We start from the raw sequence: 18,691 nt of genomic DNA on the forward strand, positions 1-18,691 counted from the left end.
TAGGAAGCGGGGGCGGGGGGGGGGGGGGGGATTTTCAAATTCTTTAATTACCATCGTTGGTGTTGTAAATACGTAATCTCTCGAAGTAGTATTTATTACTCTTATGTAACCTTTTCCTTTATGATTCCTCACAACTGCATTACCAAGATAGATTCCCTTGTTCGGCTCGATTCTTGGAATAAATCCCTCTTTTATCTCTGGATTAGCGATATTAATCGAACACGTTATTGAACTTCGCTTCGGTATAATTATTTTTTCTTTAGTATCGAAGGGAATATAAATATTTCCCCATCTGATATGTTTTCCCTCATAATCTAAACGAGCCTTACAACCTGCAAAAAATTCGGATCCTAGGATTCCGTCTTGATCGATTAGCAATGAATCATCGACTACATGAAAAACAACCGGATGGCCCGCAATCTGTATTACCGTCTGCCCTAAGAAGACCAGGCTCGTTGCCGTAATTCCTCGCACTTCGATTGATTCCTTTTCGTCGATGATGGCTGAATCGAGTATAGCAGGTTTCTTGATAATGTTGATTTCCGATCCAGAGTCTAATAATAAACTCGTCTTAGTCTTTAGATCTGGGGAAACTATTCGTGCAGTTGGGGTCGTTGGGGAATCGTTAAATTTTATTGAAATAATTCGGAGAGGTCGCCTTCCGAATCTGAATTCAACTCCTGATGATTTTCCTTCGCCGGTTGCTTGTGCTTCACTCTTTTCCTTTTGCCTTGAGATTCTGGATTCTCTGTCTGTGACCTCGTTTGGTTGTGGGATGACTCCCCCACAATATTTAGTGGTTGTTCGTTCGATCTTATGGTCGGCATTGCGTTCGCTCTGTCTCTCGTTATGGGTGGTGGAGTCGATCTCGCGGGGATGGCTGTCCTTGTTGTGTTTGTTGCCGTCGGCGCCGGTCGCCTGGTTGCCGCCTGTACTCTTGGGCGATTCGGCGTATCGTTCCTTCGTGGCTCGCCCCATTCTCCCGAAGGACGTGTTTGGTTTCCCGATGGTCTCGAAGCATAGGGTACGATTAATCCGGCATCTACTCGGGCTTTAAATTTGTAACAGTCTTTCACTAGATGCCCGGGTTTTTTGCAATAGTTACACGTGATATTTTGTCTTGTAGAATTCAAAAAATTCTGCGATGGAGGTAGCGATCTTCGATCTTGGCGGTTGTTCCTGATATTGTTGTTAGTGTTCGAAGGATGTGCGTTGTCGCGTCTGTAATAGTTCGAGGGTGTCGGTCGTTGGGGTCGCGTTCTATCGGTTATTTGTTTCAATTCGTGTGTTGCTTTGACGGCTTGACGATACGCATCTTCTAAAGTATGGTACCCTGCTATTTTTACTCGCACATATACCTCGTTCGGAAGTCCTTTAACGAAAGCTTCTTTCGTTTCCCAATCTATAGTATCTTGGATATCGGGGGATATGATGCCGTAGTCGCCTCTTTCTCCGTCCATTATTGCCAATCTAAGATTTCTAACGCGATCCATATAATGTAATATGTCTTCCCCGGGTCGTTGAAATATCGTTCCTAATTCCCCTTTATATTCGTTAAGAAATTTCTTTGGGCCGAATAGATCCTTTAATTTGTTTCCGAAATCGTTTAGACTCATTAATTCTGTGTCTTCGATGGCGAGGAGCGCGTGTCCACGGAGCTTATTTACTAACAATTTTACCAATTGAGGTTCTTGATATCTGGGAATCATATTTCGCGCGCGTTCACAAGCTCTTAAAAAGTGGAATACCGATGGTCGATATCCGTCAAACACTGGCACCGATTCGATCGCATCTTTTAGCTTAATTGGCTGGGTATGTCCACTCGGCTGGACCGTCTCTTGTTGCGTTGTCGGCGGCGATACGGGTGTTTTAGGTTCTTGTTTTGTTTTAAGTTCGAATAAGCCGCTTTGTAATTCGGCGAGTTTTGCACTCATATCGCGAAAGTTCGCATCCCATGCTTTACGCTTTTCCGACAATATCAAAACCATTTCTTCGTCCAACGATTCCACTACACTCGCCATTGTTTCTTAAATATTTGTTAAATATATATATTAATCAAGATAGACTAACTAAATATTAACGACAAGACATGACTGAACTCGGTGCAAAGGAATAAAGTTATGCTACACGAAATAACTGGTAACACAATACACAAAACATTAACTAAATTAAACGAGACTTACATAAATGCAAGTCACGTATAATCGAAACAATGACTATTGAAATTCGGTAACAATACAATCCATGCTATCGCATTAAAGTAGCACACGGTATTGACACACACAATATCATGAAACACAAAACAATATTACAAAACACTACTAAATAAAATTATAGTGATTAACAATTAATTAGTTATTTCAGCAACACGTTACTGTTGACATTAAACCAGCGCCATACCAAAGAGACACGCGAGCGACCATGTTGAAAAATTCGTCGCGCGCACATACAAATAACAGCCAATGCAATACAATACAGCATCATAATAGCAATGTTAGGTACTAATAAAAAAAAAAAAAAAAAAAAAAAACAAGAAAAAGGGGGAGAGAGTTAAGGAAACTATATATAATAAATAACAACTAACATAATTATAACATATTATATATATTATATTATATACAGGGATACAGTATTCGTACAAAGGAACAGATCCAAACGAAAATTATATATATAAAAAAAAAATAAATAATATATATATGTAATATCGTGATATAATATATTTACAAGGAATGGATGATACAGATGTTAATCGGACAGAAAAAGACGATTGTTGTTCAACCTGAACTATTCACACCAAACGTACAGAAAACAGCACAACTAAATAATTAGATAACGACTCGACTTTCACAAAATGCAATCAACACTCTCTCGGCAACGCCACTCGCAAACTCCGTTTGTTGATTCCTTTTCTCCCGTCCCTTGGCAACCGCTCGTGGCCAAGATCACGTAGGTCTCCTCTTTCCAAAACTACGCGATCAAAAACAATCGCCTCGGCTCTCGCGACATTCCACGCGGTTCACCCGCCAACTCCCAGGCCTCTCACTCACGATACTACACTCTGCCACTCTGCAATAACATCTGCCCTCAGATGTTGCCTTCTATCTCGCTGTCATCAGATGCGTCACTTTCGGCGTTTATGACCCAAGGTTTCATAAAATCAGCAGTAGTTGATGACCGTTTTGGCCCCTCATGCTCTCCTACCTTCTCCACAATGTAGCGATCATTCCGCATTGCTCGCACTATCCGGTACGGACCCAAAAATCTTCCTCCCAGTTTTAATCCTGGGCCAAACTGCGTTCTCTTTATGGCCACCAACTCTCCACTTAGGTACTGTTTCGCACCTTTTCTTCTTTTGTTGTAGTGCCTCCGATTTTCCTCTTGAGTAGCAGCAATTTTCCACCACCCATTCTTCTTCAACCAATTTTCGGATCTGTGGGTCTTCTTTAGTTTGCATCTCGACCCCGACAAGTAGCTGGAAAGGAGTTTTTCCCGTGCTCCTGTTTAATGTAAAATTCAGGTATTTCTGTACTTGGTCGACATGTTTATACCAATCATCGGGTTTAGGGGCAGTCAGTTTACTTAGTAAAGGTATGAGTGTCCTGTTTACCCTCTCTACCTGCCCGTTCCCCCTCGGCGCCCCCGTCGTGACTAATAAATGCTTTATATTTTCTTCTTCGCAATACTCTTGGAACGCGTTGGATGTGAACGCTGTTCCCCGATCAGAGATAATTCGTCGTGGGTTCCCAAAAACAGCCGCTTGCTTCTTCAGTCGATCGATAACATCCGCGGTATCAGTAGATCTAGTAGGGTAAAGCCACGTAAACTTCGTGAACGCATCCACTACTACAAAGATGTGTGCGTATCTTTTCTTTGTAGCTGTCATAGGGCCCGCATGGTCAATATGGTAAGTGTCTAACGGTGTGTCACCTTTGTCTAACGGATTTAGATATCCCTCTTGCTTGCCCAATTTTCGTTCGGCTAGGATACAATCGAGACAGTTAGATACCACATGCTCGACCTTTTCACGTAGCCCCTTAAACCAAAAGTCCTTCTTGACTATAGCTTCTGTTTTGGTGACCCCAAAATGCCCACGCTCGTGCGCCTGCCTGACTACCTGAACCTGCATAGCCTTCGGTACTACTATTAACACATCATCCTTACACTCTTTATACAAAATATTGTTCCTTATTACATACCCATCGACCTGATTGCACGTTGCGGCGTCTAAAATCCTACGGACTTCAACGTCCTTGTTCTGTGCACTTCTCAACCGTGCAATCAGCCCGTCTTCACTTTCCGTTACATACATAGTGCTCGGCAGGGGGTTTCTACTCAGAGCATCCACATGCTGCGTGCTTTTACCTGGCCTATGACACACCTGATACTTAAACTCGTCTAGTAACAAGGCCCATCTGGCTACACGCACACACAAATCTTTCTTTTTCATTGTCATAGCAAACGCTTGGCAATCCGTGACGATAGTAAACGGCATACCTAACAGATATATTCTAAACTTGTTCAACGCTTTTACAATTGCTAGTACTTCCAGTTCGTAACTGGTGTACTTTGCCTCGGCGAGAGTTGTTTTTCCGCTGGCAAAGTAGACCGGATGGAATTTTCCATCGTCCAGATCTAGTTGCATTAAAATTGCTCCGTAACCCTCTGCGGACGCGTCTGTATGCAACTCAGTCTCCGCGCCCATTCTATACAACTTTAACACTGGTTCGTTGACAAGCGCTGTTTTCAAGATTTCAAAGGCCTCTACTTCTCGATCGCCGAACTGAAATTTTACCTCCTTTTTCAACAAATCCGTCAAAGGCTTAGCAATCTTCGCGTATCCCCTAATAAATTTTCGAAAGTACCCCGTAAGTCCCAAAAAACTCTGAACCTTTTTAACAGATGTTGGCTTGGGAAAGTTTGCTACTGCCCTAGTTTTATGTGTAGACGGCCTTATGGTATTTTTTGAGACTATATACCCCAAATATTCAATTTCCTGCTGCAGAAAACGACATTTTCCCCAGTTTATAATTAGCCCATACTGCTCAGCTAACTCTATGACCATTTGCAAACGTTCCCACGCCTCCTCTAAATTCTTTGCAAGAATAATAATGTCATCCATATACACGATAACAATACCTTTACCTACTAGTTCCTTAAAGATCATCGAAATATACTTCTGAAACACAATGGGTGAAATCTTTAAACCAAACGGCAACTTCAAAAATTCATATTGCCCCGATGGCGTAACGAAAGATGTATATTTTCGGCTGTCTTTGTCTAAACACACGTGAAAAAAACCATTCTTTAAATCCAACGTTGTGAAAAACTGAGTACCTTGCAATGCATCTAAAATATCATCAATTAAAGGCAATGGGAAATGTGGACACTCAATAAGTTCATTAAGCTCGCGAAAATCAACACAGACTCTGATAGAACCATCTTTCTTTCTAACTACAACTATGGGACTTGCATATTCTGAGTTTGACGGTTTTATTGTGCCTTCATTTGTCCATAATTCCATCAACTCGTCCACCTCTTTTTTCTCCGAAGGCGCCAATCTTCGCGGCCTTCGAACCACAGGTTTGTCACTCTTTAAAACGATTTTTGCCGTTATCCCATCGTCCCGCTTTTTCTCCGGCCTATACCCCCTAACGATATCGCGAATCGCTTCACGATAATGCGGTTCCCGTACGTGAGTTAGGTCTGTTTCGTCGGTCTGTTCTACCACGTTAACTCTAAACACATCCGGCACGTCTTTGTTAGTCTGTTCGTCAAGCCGCAAGAAAGTCACTTCGCCTCGTTTAACCCGTAACTCTACCTGATCCAGAAAATCAGTGCCTAACAACAGGCCGTGCTTCGTCAATATTTTGTTTGAAACAACGTGCAAAGTGATTGGCAGTTTACACCCATCAACCGTCATTACCTTGGTGAATTCACCCCAGGTCTCATTGCCAGCGGAACCAACACCGTCGAACTTAAGCGTGCATTTACCTAGGGGTGGTGACCCTAACCTCGCATACTCGTCTGATCGAATGAACGTGAGATCACTACCCGTCTCCACTAGTGCCACAAACCTACAATCATCTATCGCCACTTCCTTCACATACTTCCCCTTTTCGGATCTTGACACTACGCAAGTCTCTTTCGGTCGTGCCGTACACCTCGCTGCAATATGTCCAAATCCGCTGCACTCGGAACACCTAACACCTTCTCCCCTCTCCGGACACATAACACTTACATGATCCTCACTACCGCAAATGAAGCATCTTCTTTTCTTCATTGCATCTACAGATTGACTGGGCTTCCCGTTCTTCTGGGTTTTAGCCGGCTTCACAATCGACTTTATTCTGCGACTCTTCTGCTCTTCGTACATCACTAACCTCTTCCTCAACTCTTTGATTGATGTAGCGCCGTACAATATAGCCTTATTGTTCTCGTCGTCTATTATTTCATCCACGATGTATTCCACCTTTGCTTCCTCCTCTATGTCCACATGGTTGGCTATTTCGAGCATGCGGTACATGTAAGCCAAACATGCTTCATCACTCTCCTTTTTTGTTTCTTCAAGTTTCTGATGTACTTGCCTACTGTTGACTTTCCTCGAAAATTCTTTCACTAGCCCCCTCTTCAACTCATGCCAAGTCCTGGCATGACACTCGAAGCTCGCAAATATTTTCGCTGATCCCTTCAGCAGCTTCCTCGCGTAGACTGCCTTCTGCCCATCCGACCACATGCACGTATCAGCGACTTCCTCGAACGACTCGAACCATCGTTCGACATTTTCACCTTTGTTGCCACTAAACGACTCTAATGCATCTTCGACGTCTCTAAAACTCAGTGTCGAACCAACACATGCCCTTCGACAATATTCATCACGGTCCTGATACACCCTTCGCGTACCTCTCTTGTATCCTCCTGCGTCTTTTTTGTCATCTTCATACTCACTTTCGTCGTCGCTTTCTTCTTCCGACGATATGTCATTACCATCCATGGCCGCTTGAAGCCGTGCGCGTAATTCTACTTTTCTTCCCGTCGTTTTTAAACCCAAACTAGCGAGGCGCTCCTTCAACTCCTTCGTATTCATTTTCTCAAAATTTTCATCTTCGTTACAATCACGCTCAGCTCTCTGTACATTTCCTAAATCTCGTTGACCGGTTAGCTCTTCACCGCCCGTCGATCCCTTAGGATACGATTGTCCAGCCCTACACGCCCGATTCAGCCTTGCAATCAGCACTGACCTCGCACCAGATATAGGGAGGTTCATTCGCGCGAGCTTACTCCTCAGCTCCTCCAGCGTCGAACCCTCTTCACCCGACAATCGTTCGTCCCCAACGTTTGCCATTTTTCACACTACACAAACTTAAACAGTCAACGATATCGTCTTTTATCGCACCGCGTACCGGTAAATTCACAACTAGCTCGAATAGCTCTGTTAAACCGTTTCGTTTTCTGTCTTGTCCAATCCCGGACGAGCCCCCAAAAATGTAATATCGTGATATAATATATTTACAAGGAATGGATGATACAGATGTTAATCGGACAGAAAAAGACGATTGTTGTTCAACCTGAACTATTCACACCAAACGTACAGAAAACAGCACAACTAAATAATTAGATAACGACTCGACTTTCACAAAATGCAATCAACACTCTCTCGGCAACGCCACTCGCAAACTCCGTTTGTTGATTCCTTTTCTCCCGTCCCTTGGCAACCGCTCGTGGCCAAGATCACGTAGGTCTCCTCTTTCCAAAACTACGCGATCAAAAACAAACGCCTCGGCTCTCGCGACATTCCACGCGGTTCACCCGCCAACTCCCAGGCCTCTCACTCACGATACTACATATATACATTAACTATTTTTATATGTGTGTACAGAACTGATGGCGAACTCATCAACCATTTTCTGAACGACGGATGGAAGAACATGAATAGCAATCCACACAGTGGAACTGTAAAGTATTTGTACGCCACTCACGAAACCAAACACTGATGCTATCCACCTGTAAACAAACAACATTTATAACTATGCATATAATTTTCACTTATGTTCACCACTATATATATATACACGCATGTTGTAAAGTAGGCGGTATTTATAACATTCACTTCCATTGATAATGCAAGTGACTCATAAAAATAAGCCGTCATATTTACCATTGCACGCACATATATATATATATATATATATATATATATATATATATACCCGAAAACAAGGTACATTTGTGATATTTGTTCCTATTGATGATATATACTTATATATTTATAACAATAAAACAAATCTCATTTATACTACTTACCAATACGTACGCATATATGTATATAATTACAATCCAAGTAGTATTCATAATATTTATTTTCACTGATAACAAGTATGTAAAACCTAAAATAAAACAAAGGTTTTAACAATAAAAAAGAAACAAAAAAAAAAAAAGAAAAAGGGGAAGAAGAAAAAAGGAAAGAAAAAAAATATAACGTTGTTAAGGAAGTGATACATTTACACTGTACATGAGAGTGTGTGTGTAAGGGCCAGAGGGCGTCAAGGTCTTAGTGGAGACAAAAGACTGTTGCCAGATGTTAGAAGAATCTAGGATAGTCCGTTGGCGACCAGCGTGCGTGCAAGACGTTCTTCAGAGAGTAATATAGATGTATAACTGTTGTGTGGGAAATGTAGGCAATAATTTGTATTCCCATATCCTCGAATTTCCTTAACAAATATATATAAATATAAAATTTTCTTTTTCTATAAAAGGTTATTCCTATTTCTGATAAACTCGAGAAATGAAAACATTATACCATGATACACTGACACAAAGATACACCACACAGAAGAAACTAATAGAGAACGCTTTAAGCTTGGCAAACTTACCGCCCGACGAATTTGCATACACCATAACCAAAACCCAGGACACATGGCTTTGATCGCAGGAGAAGCGGTCCATATAGTCAAATGCATTCCGGTACAAGTAAAGGTACGACATACAACAAAATGCTACTCGGAACTACCCGTTTGGCAAAGGAATCGCACCACAGGAACTCCGCCCGGACGTGCGCCAAACGTGGCGATATTCAGCACCATCGTCGTTGGCCACGAGCGGAATGTATACCCAAAAGACCTCGATGCACTACGGGACCACGTCATGTTCGCGGTAGAAAATCTGCAGTCTTGAACGCATTGGCCAGAGGAGCAACAGGAAAAACAATCGTCCCTGGAACAGTAAACATCCTGGGAATGATGGACAAAACACATTAACGACAATAGCGAAAAATACCGTATCAAGCTTATGGACTGGTTTTATGGAATTTGGAACTGTCAGTGCAGCAATATTTGGAATACTCGCAATATTTAAACTAATCAAGACAATAATATATATAGCCGCACACGGATACCAGTTACGTGAAACTTACGAATGCGGAATCGCCCTATTAGGAGCAATATGCGGCTCAGTCACCCACCCGTTACTATACCTCAAAAGAAGACGAAATATCGATGATCAAACTGCACAACCTCAAGGGATATCGATAACACCGGTAGTCACTCAACTACCAACGACATCTACGTCCGCCTTGAGCGAACTCAGAGATACCATCAGTCAAATTTCCTTTGGAAATTTGAACTCCAAGGGCGGGGATGTCACGTCCCGCGCTCCGCACGCGCCGTAACAAGAACAAGAAAACCATTCTATACAAAACACGCGAATAAGGATTTGAATGCACAAAGGAACACACGGCACTACGAAACGAAAGGAAGGATTAACAAAACGAGGGCGATTAACGGATCCAACCAATAAACAAAATACATATACACACAATTCTAAATAAACCAGGAAATAAGAATAACTACAAAAGGGGAAAATAATTGAAACGCCAGGAATATATATATATATATATAAATATATTTCAATCAATCAATTTGGAGAGTTACATATAAGTATAAACATATATGCCGAACATGTAATAACCTAGTAAATATTAGAGACAGTGCTTACAATACTATGCAATAAATACAATATTATCAATTTATGAAATATAAGTATACATGAAGTCAAAAACTAATAGTTTAACGAATACATAAAACATACAATATTGTATTATTAAAGAAATGAAGGTTACATTGTCAGAAATATATATATGTGTGCGAATTCTATCAAACCGATAATCTAAGATACATACTTAAAACTAGCCTACATTCCGGTAAAGGATAAATAAATAATTGACATTTCATTTCGTATGAATACTACACTGCCAAGAGAAATATGCATATGAATACGTATATATATATATATATTTATATTATCGAATACTCTATAAAATAAACTACTCAAAACAATAAATAACGCAATCGAAGAATTACAAAACATTAGCCATATTAAAATGACACATAACATAAATATATATATATATATATATATATATATATATATATATATATATATATATATATATATATATATATATATATATATATATATATACGTATATTCACACGAACAATACTTTTGTCACTTTAAAGCAATATTAATAAATAAATGTTCTAATTGCGGTAGAATAAGGAAAAACGAGCGGCAGACGGAAAATTACTTCGATATTAAACAAAACTAAAGACCCGTCACTATAACTTTACTGATGACATTTATGAGCAGCCATGTTAGATTTACACGCGTATAGCGACAGGAATATTAGGGATTAATGGAAGTCAGTCGCGAGAAATAAATCATGAAAACACATTGTTAACACTTTTCTTTAATAAAATCTGTGCGCAACTACAAATGTAAAAAATATATATATGTCGGAGATGAAAGAACACCGGAGTCTGTAATTGAACAATTGTAGTTATTCAATCCGATTGTAATTGTTCGAGAGTTGTGATAATGAGCTTGGGCTCGAGGCCACAGTCAGTCGCCGAACGTAGCCGCGGTTACGGGATGAACGCTTTGTTTAACAAAGGTATGGAGTAATTCTATAGCTCTCCTTAAAAGAAATATTCGTGGCGACACGCGACAGTAAACATTCCAACGGTTTCTGTCCCGTGGCTCGCCACACGCAGACCCTATTCTTCAAGTAAGATGATTGCCAGATGTCGATGCGTCTCCGCAGTACATGTTCGGCTAGCCCGAGGGCCCGTTATAAATCTTAAGGTTTAGTTAACTAAAGTCCTTCAAACAGACAAACAGTCTTTGTCCCAACTACGGGAAGATAGGGGAGACATATTTTTCAACGAGCGGCGTCTCCCACTAGCAACTCTCCCTCGAGGGCGGCTAGCATCTTTTTCTAACCACCGATATGGAGATTGACCAATTAGCAGCAACGCCAATTTCCCTTACTTTCTGAACAAAGGCTTTTCTCGACGAACCCGATGATCTCGTATCCTTAGACACACCCCATTATAGTTTTCCTCTGTGGCATCATCGGGACGGGAAAGGCATTCTTTCTCGCGATCTCATTGATGAAAGGAGTAACTCTTTACGACCAGTGAATATTACGCGTCCGACTTAGATTTTGTGAGTACGTTCATCTATCATCCCGTCGACCGCGGATTCGTTATTGAACCTAGGATCATTGTCATTAGTTTTTCGAGTACCTAACTACCACGGTTACTTGTCCGGTTCTGTAATAATCGTATTTGCACTAGTCAATGTCTTCTCTATTGCATAACGACAACGTGTAACCCAAACGAAGATTCGTTTCACGCCCCTAACCCTAATTCTAATGTAAACCCGACATATATATATATATATATATAATATTTTAAAATATTAATAAAAAATAATAATATTACTATAAATATTTAATTATCTATAAAATTAAATTATAAAATATTAATACTTAAATATTCTACCCTTTATTTTTAAATTGTTTAATATACAATTTTTTTTATTTTGAAAAAATGGAAATTACTATAATATAAATTGTATAATATATAATTTAATAATTTTTTATTTATGATATATATATATTAAATTATAAAATATCAAAAATTTCAATTATATATTAATATAAATAAAAAATATTAATGATATTATAAAATTAAAAATATTAAAAATTTTAAGATTGTATTTTTAATATTAATAAAAAAAATATTAATAATATTACTATAAATATTTTATTTATAATATTTAAATAAATATAATTATTAAATTATAAAAATATTAAAAATTTTTAAGTTATATTTTTAGTTCTAATAAAAAGATATTAATAATATTATTATAAATATTTTATTTATAATACTTATATAAATATAGTAATTATTATTATTATTAAATTATAAAAATATTAAAAATTTTAATGTAATATATATATATTATTTATTCATTAATACGTTCATGCTGTAATACACGAACATATGCGTTACTCTGCTACTCACGATGCATCGTAACAAGTATGCATTTTTGTATGAAAAACCGTTTATTTTCATTTTATGTTCGTTTTTAAAGTCAGATGCGATACGAAATAACGTCAGTGTTGTTTTCTGGCTGCTCGCGAACATATGATATCTATTCCATTTTCAAATTGATTTTATCTACACGTTAAAGCGAGCTGTGGAATAAATCAAACTTGCTCGAGCCTGCTTGAATCTCTGTATCATTGTATCATAATGTGAGAAATTTCACAAGCCTAAATCTTTGCAGTTTGACGATCGAGAACATTGCTATCGGAAGAATCGCTCTCATCCGTAAACAAGATATTTCCAAGGATTGCGTTATAATTTTCTTAGCGGCTAACCATCGAATATTCGTCAAACGACATAATTTCGCACACGGCGAACCTTATAACGTACACCTTTTTGGCGTATTATTTTTCCCACTTTTTTTTTTTTTTTTATTAACGTGGAGGGCACCAGGTCGCTTCTGGGAAAAAGCGGCGTGGTAGTGGCGGACGCCAACGGACTAAAACCTCTATGATGACCGTCCCGGCAGCGATCTAGAGGGGCCCGGGAACTGGTGTGAGGGATACACCCCCTCCGCGCTCAATACACCCCCTAATGGAGCGATATGCGGCCACGTTACACCGCGCCTCGTCGCCGGAGCCGCCGTGCCAGACAGTCCGGTTCCCCTGCCGGGCTGATTTGCTGCCCCGGGGCGCTGAGTTGCCAGCGCCTAAGTTTGCACCCCACCGGGGGGCGCGGCGGACCTAGCGCGCCTCACCGAAGCGCTTCCATGGCCTCTGCCGCGCCCTCGCCGGTCAATTCTCTCAGGGTGAGAGTATTATTTTTCCCACTGCTGCGTGTGAAACCCCTATTGGACAAACTGTTCTTTGCAATACATCGATGGATAAATACGCGCACAAACACGCAATAAGTGCAATAGAATGCTCGAGGTCAATTTTGCTTTTTGATCCTCTTTTTCAACAGATCTTCGCAAATCCGAAGGTGTAGAATTACCTCCCAAAGACATAAGATGACAACAAACACTTTCTTGACACACTGTATAACATTGAGGTATCCAGTTTTGCCATATACAATTTTGTCATTGTCACGTTTGACTTTGTTCATTGTAAAGTCAAATTTGCACACTCCATCTGTGAAATAGTACGAAGAAATCATAGTGACTTGTATTCCTTATGATATCATGATTCCACATAATATATAATACAATACAATAATTCGCGAACAGATCACTCGTTAATTGCTTTTAAAAGAATTACCACGGAAGCTTCCTAACACGCTACCCGGGGGCCAGGGATTTATTTCGTCGATAAGTTAGGTTATTAAACTTATGTTCTTTCATTGAAGACATCGATGGACGCTGTGTTCCAGAAATAGCCAATCACACTTGGCGAAGCATAATAGTAATTTACAATAACAAATACTTAAGAATGCCTAATTTTGTTAAACATAGGGTTCAATTTACAATTATGTAAATATTACTTCTTGAAAGTAACTTCTTAATCAATTTTAACAAATTTTGTAAAATCATGTAATAAATCTTATTATTTATCATACGCGTGTATTAAGCCAATTGCCAACCGAACATGTTCAAACTGTATTTTTTTCAAAACGGGACCTTAAGCTAAAAAGCTTTATTTCACATATTCGACTTGTTCTTGTATGTGGTATCAGCACCTAGTCGGATGCCCGCGTTATGCAGGACACCCTGATGGCGTTGAACGCAACGATTCAAATTGAACTGAAAAGTCGTTATGTTTTCAGAGGACTTGTGTGTAGAGGATGGTTGATCGTGAGATTTATTAGACAAGATTGCTCGTTGTTGAAACCTTCAAGTATATTTTCAAATGATTAAATAAATAATTATAGATAATGTTCGCAAAGACGGTAGATACTCGTAGATACTGATCCATAACTCTCGTGAACTCTTTACGATTGCGTCCGTTTAAACTGGTATAGTATAAACAGATCGGGGGAGAGTCGGAGAATTTAAATTCGTCTTTGTTCGACGGTTCGACGGTTCGACGATAACGTAACGGCGACATTGTTTTGCCCGGAGTTTATTTATTAATATATTATGTATGTCCTCACGATCTTGATACTCCGAAGCAAAAAAACAACAACATGATTTGAAATGTTCTCTAGCTCATGTACCGCTACGTGTACTTTCAAGGAGCAAAACTGACACAGTTCCGCTTGTGACGCGAGACGGAGATTATCGTTTCACTTCCTTTAACGCATTTTTGCCATTGAAAGACACTAATTTCTGTGACTTGCTTTATCTCTGTTATAAATCTCTCTTTATATTTAAAATTTTATAGTTTTTGTGCAAACGTAAAAGGTAAGTAAATATTAATAAATATTATAGTAATATAATATAGTGCTATATAATAATATTAATAAATACTTCGCTATTTACTTATTTTATTTCCATTAAGGTATATTGTATTTTTCATTGCATTACTTTCATTTTTATTTAGTGTAATAATAAACGCATACGTTAATATTCATTGGCATTAGTGTAATTGTAAGCTTCACTGTAAATTTAATAAAATTTATAAGAACGGAATTATTAAAAGGGTATATATGTGTAATTAAACTAGATTCTATTCTCAATGTTACTTCATTATTTTATTATTGTTTCATATATATATATTTTTTTTTAATTTACATGTGCTTCTAAGTTAATAGAACTAAACACATGTGTATGTATTAATTGCTATATACGTCATAATTTCAACCATAATATTAAATTATGGTATGTATTATTAAAAAGTATAGTTTAATGTATATATTAAATATATATCATTTATTCGTAGATTTTAAATATGGATACTGGATCAAAGAAGGAGATTAAAGAAATGATTACCAAAGATATATCGAATATACATAATTATTCCTTGGATGTTAAAAAATATATTAACAACCAGCTTGAAGACACTCTGGATTATTTACATGGTTTAATTGCTGAAATACCACAATCAGTCCCTGGCCCTTCAACTACAAAGAGGCCGAAAGTTTTGAAGAAAGAAGGTTATCGCCGTAAAGAGACTATCCCAGAAAATGATATTATCAATACTGACAATACAGTAACAGATTCAGCAGTACATGATAAAACAGAAAATAAAGATGTAAAAACTGGGGATGTGCTGGAAACAACAATTGACCGAACAAAAAGAAAGGCTGCAATAAAAGCTGCAATTAATATTAAAAAGCAGCAGTCAATGTCACTTGTTACAAAATTACGAAGGCTAACTCTTGATGATGACAGTAATGTAAATGTTTGTGTCATATTATGATGAAATTTAATACTTTCAATCTTACCCCATATCTTATGTTACTAATCAATACTAACCCTTATATGTAGTATCCAATAATGTTTGATATCGGTTAATTAATGCGTCAAAATCTAATTGCTTATACAATTGTATGTACATTGTGTATATAAATACTACTATAACGTTGTTAAATATATTCTAAATTTTTAGAGGAAACGTGGAGGCCGACCTAAAAAAAAGGAAAGTGCTAGAAGTAGTTCAGATGAAAAAAACACAAAAGGTCCTACAAAACATAGTAAAACAAAAAAGAATGTTTTAAGCGAAACAATTTCAAAAGAAGATGCAAAACAGCCAGAAAGGATTGAACCATTAAAGTCTTCAATGACAACAAGAGATAGTAATATAAAGAGAACTTTTTCACGGAGTGAAAACACGAAGGGTAAATATTCTAATATTATTGATGATACAGTAATTCCATCAGCAAGAAATGATATTGAAGATCCTTCAATGTGCGAGAATGCACTTGAGAAATTTACTCCTCTTATGAATTCCACGATGGACATCAATTCTACTTATACGCAGAAGATGATGGACGCTACCGCAATTGTAGAACCTTTATCACCAATAAAATCAAACGAAACGGTAGTAATTAATAAAAACTTGGCTAGTAGTATAGGAAAAAATAATGAACCTAAATTTACATCACGGTCGCCAATAACTCTGCAGGAGGAGGTTCAGCAGCTGAATCAAGCTATTGGACTCACCGAGTTCGAAGAATTATTCGCAGAAGATGAGCCATCCCGTGAAAGGGAAATGTCTAATAGAAACATGACGAAACAGGACATTCAAAATGAAATGAAGAAAAATGTGCCCGTAAGAAGGAGAATCGAGGCCTTTGAAAAAGAAAAAATTTCAGAAAAAGCCATTGTTCAAAAACTGGCACGAAGATCTGTCGAAAAAGCAAAAAAAATCTTATTAGCGAAACAAAAGAAGGAGACTCAGATGATGACATCGCAGGTAACATTACAAACAGTATCAAAGTATTCTTCTGTTATAAAAACACAAGCTATTATTCATTCGATATTTTATCCAAAATATAGCTCCAAACAGTAAGGTCCACTTCTGTTTTGCACAGTAAACCTGACGACGACACATCGGACGATGAAGCCAGACCAAGGCGTACAATTCCACATTAGGCGCAATGTAAGTGTTGTTTTACTTAATGAGTTAATAAACATTATAATGCATGGAGTACTCGAATTTTTATCAATTTTAGCATACATACGCGAAAATGAACTTGCAATGCAACGATAAATTCCGAAGAAAGCAGTCTATAAATTCTTTGATAGAAGAATGTGCACACCAGATTTAACTGAAATGTTTGAAAATATAGATAGGAGTAGATTGCAATGCACGTCCAGTGCAATATGGAAGACACCACCGCGTTATTCCATGATGGAAAACGAATAGAAGTTATAATTTGTTAAACTGAATGTTGTTGATTTCAAATTGTGCCTTAGAGCAGGAATACTTGCCATACCTTGCGTGTAATATAAAAATGATGTTACATTGCAACTATCGTTAAAAGATGTATGTGTTCTTAAAATATACCAATGAACGTAAGACTATTTCACTTTTTATATTTTAGAATGATCATAGGCATATATTACTTTTATTATACTAATCAAATTTTACCATTTTTTCTTATTTATATGTATCTTCTTAAGAATTAATAAATAAACCAATTAATAAATAATTGTTTTGGTACGACTTTTTAATGAGAAGTAAATTTTATTAGATTTGCCTTATTATCACTGTCGTGTAATAATTCGCGAGATACGCGTGATATAATTCGCACGATTAAATAGCACTGGTGATTTCGTCTCTTCGTGTAACGAGGAGGGTCTGGTAAATGGGTCGACCGTGGACGTTCAATCTTGTAAGAGAACAAACGGCGGCACCGTATCGTCGAGCATTTTTCTTTCGGTCAACAGCCATCCATTTTATATTTAGCACATTCGGTTGCGACGCTAAATTTTCGTTACACCACCAGTTGTTTCGTCTGAAATTCGCGTGACGTAAGTGCATTACACTTTCGCATCCGTCAGCCATTCCTGCGACCACTTCGCGTGCGTTAACTCGATAATATTTCGTCTCTGTTACCTTGTCGCCGTTGCTGCTTGACACATCTCGCTTGCTGGACGACTGATCGATGAAAATTAAAACGGGACGCTGATTTACCGTATCGTTATTTTTGTGTCAGGTATTCTCTTTTTGCCGTTTCGGCGAATTATTTTCATTTCGAACTTTTTTAGTCTTATTGTTACGTCGATTCTTATATTTCAAGATCTAGTCTTGTACGTACGCTGGAGAGCGCTTTTATTTATTGATTCAACAAAGAATATCGTTGTAGGTGTCATACATGCGAGTAAAAGTAACGAAGTACGAGCAGTTTCACTGTAACATACTTCCTGATAATTTCTCGTTATTTATACCATAAGAAAGTATCAAAGAGGAACTCTTATCTCGAACGTGGATCTATTTGTCGATAATGCATGCGTGTAATACTCGAGTGTCGTTCATACAGCGTAAATATACGTGCAGATACGTAAACCTTTTATGATTTTTGTATCAAAGGCAGACCTGCTATAATACTCGCAAGTGAAATATAATTCTACGAAAGAAAATGGAGCAAAAGAGTTTCGTTGGTAATATATTCTTCCTTTTTCATCACAAGTTTCCTTTTTGTTGTGCTTCTGTTACATTATAATCCTGTTAGATTTACGCGCGTAAAATTTCACTTTGTTGCACTATATCTCATCATCGCCATCTGCCGAACACCTGTGAGAAACGCGGTTTACTTTGTCTCAAAGCGAGCAAACGTCTAATTTCACAAATTGGATTTTCATCAACAGCGAGAAGGGCATATGCGATGTAAAGGAGGCTGTAAGGGCGTCCTAGGGCTTACGGTGGTTGTCGCGATGCCGGAAGTGGCGCCGAGCAAACACGTCAAGGGAGAATCAGAAT

The 18,691-nt window shown here is 38.2% G+C and overlaps 1 protein-coding gene across 4 annotated transcripts; it reads left to right on the forward strand.

The window, feature by feature from the left end:
• Positions 1-14,995: 14,995 nt before the first annotated feature.
• On the forward strand, positions 14,996-17,420 carry LOC117163015 (uncharacterized). 4 transcript variants are annotated; one of them, XM_076627638.1, is made up of 5 exons: positions 15,008-15,667; positions 15,875-16,306; positions 16,391-16,681; positions 16,765-16,867; positions 16,941-17,420. In XM_076627638.1, the coding sequence occupies exons 1-4, from the start codon at positions 15,215-15,217 to the stop codon at positions 16,858-16,860; spliced, it is 1,272 nt and encodes a 423-aa protein (XP_076483753.1). In that variant the 5' UTR covers positions 15,008-15,214; the 3' UTR covers positions 16,861-16,867; positions 16,941-17,420. The 4 variants fall into 4 exon arrangements, 3 of the variants coding, with proteins under 3 accessions (XP_076483752.1, XP_076483751.1, XP_076483753.1); XR_013061752.1 differs by having other exon boundaries at positions 14,996-15,667; positions 15,875-16,681; positions 16,800-16,867; XM_076627637.1 differs by having other exon boundaries at positions 15,006-15,661; positions 15,875-16,681.
• Positions 17,421-18,691: the final 1,271 nt, after the last annotated feature.

This window comes from Bombus vancouverensis, unplaced genomic scaffold (assembly GCF_051014615.1).
Source record: "Bombus vancouverensis nearcticus unplaced genomic scaffold, iyBomVanc1_principal scaffold0079, whole genome shotgun sequence".
Classification (NCBI taxonomy): Eukaryota; Metazoa; Arthropoda; class Insecta; order Hymenoptera; family Apidae; genus Bombus; species Bombus vancouverensis.

Coding starts and splice junctions, on each gene's coding strand:
- LOC117163015 (XM_076627636.1), top strand. CDS start 15,215: ATGGATACTGGATCAAAGAAGGAGATTAAAGAAATGATTACCAAAGAT. Junction 15,668..15,874: donor ATGATGACAGTAATGTAAAT/GTTTGTGTCATA, acceptor CTAAATTTTTAG/AGGAAACGTGGAGGCCGACC. Junction 16,682..16,764: donor CTCAGATGATGACATCGCAG/GTAACATTACAA, acceptor TCCAAAATATAG/CTCCAAACAGTAAGGTCCAC.